Source organism: Megalobrama amblycephala, linkage group LG24 (genome assembly GCF_018812025.1).
Source record: "Megalobrama amblycephala isolate DHTTF-2021 linkage group LG24, ASM1881202v1, whole genome shotgun sequence".
NCBI classification, from domain to species: Eukaryota; Metazoa; Chordata; class Actinopteri; order Cypriniformes; family Xenocyprididae; genus Megalobrama; species Megalobrama amblycephala.
Window position 1 is genome coordinate 29,674,949 of NC_063067.1, and position 4,000 is coordinate 29,678,948.

A 4,000-nucleotide genomic window follows, 5' to 3' on the forward strand; every position below is an offset into this window, starting at 1 on the left:
GACACAGAAAGCGAGCACCGCACTTTCCCTTTGTAATCACAGCAGCTGTCAGTCAGTGCAGCACAAGATCAATGATTTCAGCACACTTGTGAAAACACATTTTATTCAATTAATATACCTAAAGTGCACAATAAATATTTAATTTTTGAAGCTTTTTTTCACAAACAATTGTGAAAACTGATGGTCGAATTGAATTTAGCCGAGGAGGAACACTGAGGTAACTTACGTCTTTATTTATTTTTTTATGCTGTCTTACGTTTGAATAACTAAATTAATCCTATATGCCTGACTATTTAAGTGACTATATTTGAATAACTAAATTACTGATGCTCAACACACCAGCAAATGACATCTCACCAGAAGTTTTCGAGCTGGCTTACATTATTGAAGAAGTTCTAAAGAACGATCCGTAGACATAGTCAATTCACAGAATCAACTGGACTCCAGGCAGCGCAACGTGGATTTCCAGTTATCATTTTGTCAATATGTTGAATTTTACGGTAAAATCATACGCTATATATTGTTTTGACAACTCATCAATTAAATATTTAGGCAACCAGTCTGCATAACTCGGTGTTTTTAAATAAACACTGACAAAAACTAGGCTATACAAGTTTTAGGACTGGATAATATAGGCTAGACCTATATAACATTGATATAAGTGATCACCCGGATGACGTATTTAAGACGTATTTAAAGCGTTCACAGGCAAATTTGCTTTATGTATTTCCCCGGCGTCGAAATCGGGCACATTTAAATATCTGGAAACACGATTCCTGGCTGCATGTCAGTATCCATGGATTACTGGATCTTTGGTAAGTTGTAACAGGAACACTATCGAGTCCAATCTTTAGTTTAATCGTTTGTTTTACTCGCATTTTCGCTGTTTCTCCTATCAAATCCATTCATGCAGCAGCTCTTTTGCCACTCGGTCCGGCTGAGGAGCGCGTTCGGCGGGAAAGAGTGGTCAGTGTTTACAATATCAAGCAGCATTATGAGCTGTTTTGTACAACTAAATAACTGGAAGTAGATGACACCGGAAACCAGACACATTAAATTTATAAATGGCCGGACCCACTGTTAAAAATAAGGTGGTTATAGTAGCTACACACAAACAACATGCAATTATTTTCTATGTAATGTTAAACAAAATGCACATAATGCAGTTTCTTTCACTTGATTAACTTTTTAGTCGACGGCAAGCATTAGGGTAGGGACATCTATAGGCCTGTATAGCCTACAATTTTACTGGGCACGAAATTGTAGTGCAAGATCAGTTATTATTATTTCTGATCTGTTTTTTGGAAGAGAGAGACTGTAAATTTTAATGCATAAATGCATAAAGGCTATAGTAGTTATTAAATGGATTGGAGTCTGTGCATTGTGTAATAACTCTTCTACCACTTCATTAAATTCTGTTCGACTGAAAGCAAATACAAATACTGTCGTTATGTCTCATTAAACCCCACCATAATAAATTCCTAATATTTGGATTTGAGATCATACAAACTGTCGTACAGCGCCATCTAATGTTAATAATCACTCCTGCATAATTCATGAGCAAACCACTGAGTGTGCGCATGTGATATACAAAGACCCTTTTCTTTTTCATGTATTTATTTGCATTCAAATATGATTCATATTGCTTTTTTTACCCAGTCATGGATGTTATCCTCAAACAAGATTTAATGAAAGGCAACACAGACACTGTAAACTTGAGAAGTAATTGCAAAGACTGGTGGCAAGGACCGGTGTCTTTAAAACAGCTCAGTCCACGGGTGGTTTGTGTGAAAGTTAAAAGGAATGGAATATCATTGCAAACAATACAGTTTGGGGTGTCATAGAGTCCCGTAAAAATAAGAAATAAACATAAGCATGGTACAAACACGAGCGAGCTGTAATGATAAAAACCCAAAATAAATGCTCAGGTGACAGACACACAAACACTTGGTCATGCACAAGCTAAACACATGTAGCCTACACACCTGTGCATGTTCTGTCTCACTCACACACACACACACACACACGCACACACACACACACACACACACAAAGACCCACACGGTTGCATTCACTTGCACACCCACATGAACTCTCACGGAAATTAAAAATAAAAATCTTCTGGAAAAAAAATGTGAAACCCTGGTTAAGTTGCATACATCCAAATTCTTGGTGTTGTAGAAAACAAAATTGAAAATGAATTGTGAAAGTGAAGTCAGATGAAAAGTGAAAAGCATGCCTAAATAAACTGCTCTAACCCCTCCCACACCATAAGCCCCGCCCACATCCACCTGAACCCCTGCCTCAGCACCGCCCTCTGCCCTGCACTGATATTAGCAACAAACCTATAGTATTAGCCAGAGTACTGTACTTTTTTCAGCCACCTTAATGATTTTAGTGTAGATATGCGACCCTCTGTGTGGGTTTCTATTACTTTTTCTTTTTGATGTCATGACGTATGTTTTAACTGAAGTGTATTGGCTGTTGCTTGGGGCGGTGAGATGGTCCAGTGAGGTAGAGCCAGATCGGTCCACAGGTTCTTAGCAGGTTTATAGGGTTTGAGTCTTCAGCTCGATGGGCTCCCCACGGGTGTCCTGCTGGTTTTCGGCCTCTGGGGGTCGGCTGCCCTTGAGAGTGGCTAGCCGCTCGGAGAAACCCCGCATACGGGGAAACAGCATGAAATCATACAGGATGGCGCCCATAGCGCCTCCAATCATGGGCCCCACCCAGTACACCTGACAGAAGAGAAAAAGAAGGTCACTAAATATTATCTATCTATCTATCTATCATCCATTAGGGCTTATCGCATTTAATGCACCTGCCCCAGACCGACGTAGGCCTAGTTCATCTGACATTTCATACAGTTGATCGGTGACGAACATGAGGCAGGGCAACAACTAATTGCATTATGAATCCTATAGAATGCAGTTAGAATGACCCTAAAATTCAAGATATCAGGGTAAAAATGTCCCTGTATGAGTCTTTGTCTCATATTTATATCATGATATAGTTAAGCAATATTACTCGAGTAAAGAGCACAATATCACACGAGTGCTGTTTTTGTCCCTGATAGCATACATACATCTCGGAGACGTCTATTTGATGTGTGTGTTTACATCTGAAAGACGTACTTTTTAGAGTGTTTGCTCATCTTTCTGGTCAGATGTCAAATAGACATTTAGAAGATGTCTCTAAGATGTTTATGATTTAGAATGTATGTAAAACTGACATCTTACAGACGTCTATTAGATGTTTGTACACAGCAGATGCTTTCCAGATGAAGTGATCTTTAACAGACATCTTGCTTGATTTTATACAACAGTTCAATAAATAAGAATTTAATATTGTGTTATATTTTAGTCTGCTTTTGCTCAGTTTTGCCAATGAAAATATTACCGATAGCCAGAGCAGAACTGTTGTGCGTCTCCGAGCAACACACAGAGGTGCTTCTTTTATGAATGAATCCACGTTCGGATCGGGTAAACCAATGATTCAATGGCCCATTTATAAAGAGAGCCATACTTAATTCCTGTCATTTGAATGAATCGAATGATTGAATGACTCAATGCCTTACTCATCTGTCTATCTTTCTATCTATCTGAAGAGAAAAAGAAGATCACTAAATATTTTTGTGACCTGCAGTACAGGACAGTTTCAGTATTTTATGGGTCCTCGTTTTTTTCTTACCCAGTGGTTGATGAAATTCCTCATGAGAACAGCAGGAGCGAAAGACCTGGCTGGGTTCATACCAGCGCCAGTGTAGTACATCTGATTCAAAGACAAATAACATGGTACATTTTTAGTGTAATGCTCACTTACAAAAACTCATGCATAAAAAAAGTTTATTCTAATATATTCTTTCTCACCCCCATCAGGTGGCCCATGGTAATAGAAAAGCCAATGGACAGAGCAGCAGAACCCAGGCGCCCATTTCGTCTCTCATCTGTGACGGCGAAGACGCAGACCACCAACTGCATGGTGAGAAACACCTCCACTGTGG

The 4,000-nt window shown here is 39.2% G+C and overlaps 1 protein-coding gene across 1 annotated transcript in view; it reads right to left on the minus strand.

Moving 5' to 3' along the window:
- Positions 1-1,599: 1,599 nt before the first annotated feature.
- mipb (major intrinsic protein of lens fiber b) overlaps positions 1,600-4,000 on the minus strand; it is a 4,117-nt gene continuing 1,716 nt past the window's right edge. The window contains exons 2-4 of the mRNA XM_048179035.1: positions 3,867-4,000; positions 3,688-3,768; positions 1,600-2,735 (exon numbers count right to left, since the gene is read on the minus strand). The exon at positions 3,867-4,000 is cut by the window's right edge and continues 31 nt beyond it. Coding sequence (XP_048034992.1) covers positions 2,550-2,735; positions 3,688-3,768; positions 3,867-4,000 — 401 coding nt within the window. The 3' untranslated portion in view covers positions 1,600-2,549. The remainder of the gene's footprint in view (positions 2,736-3,687; positions 3,769-3,866) is intronic.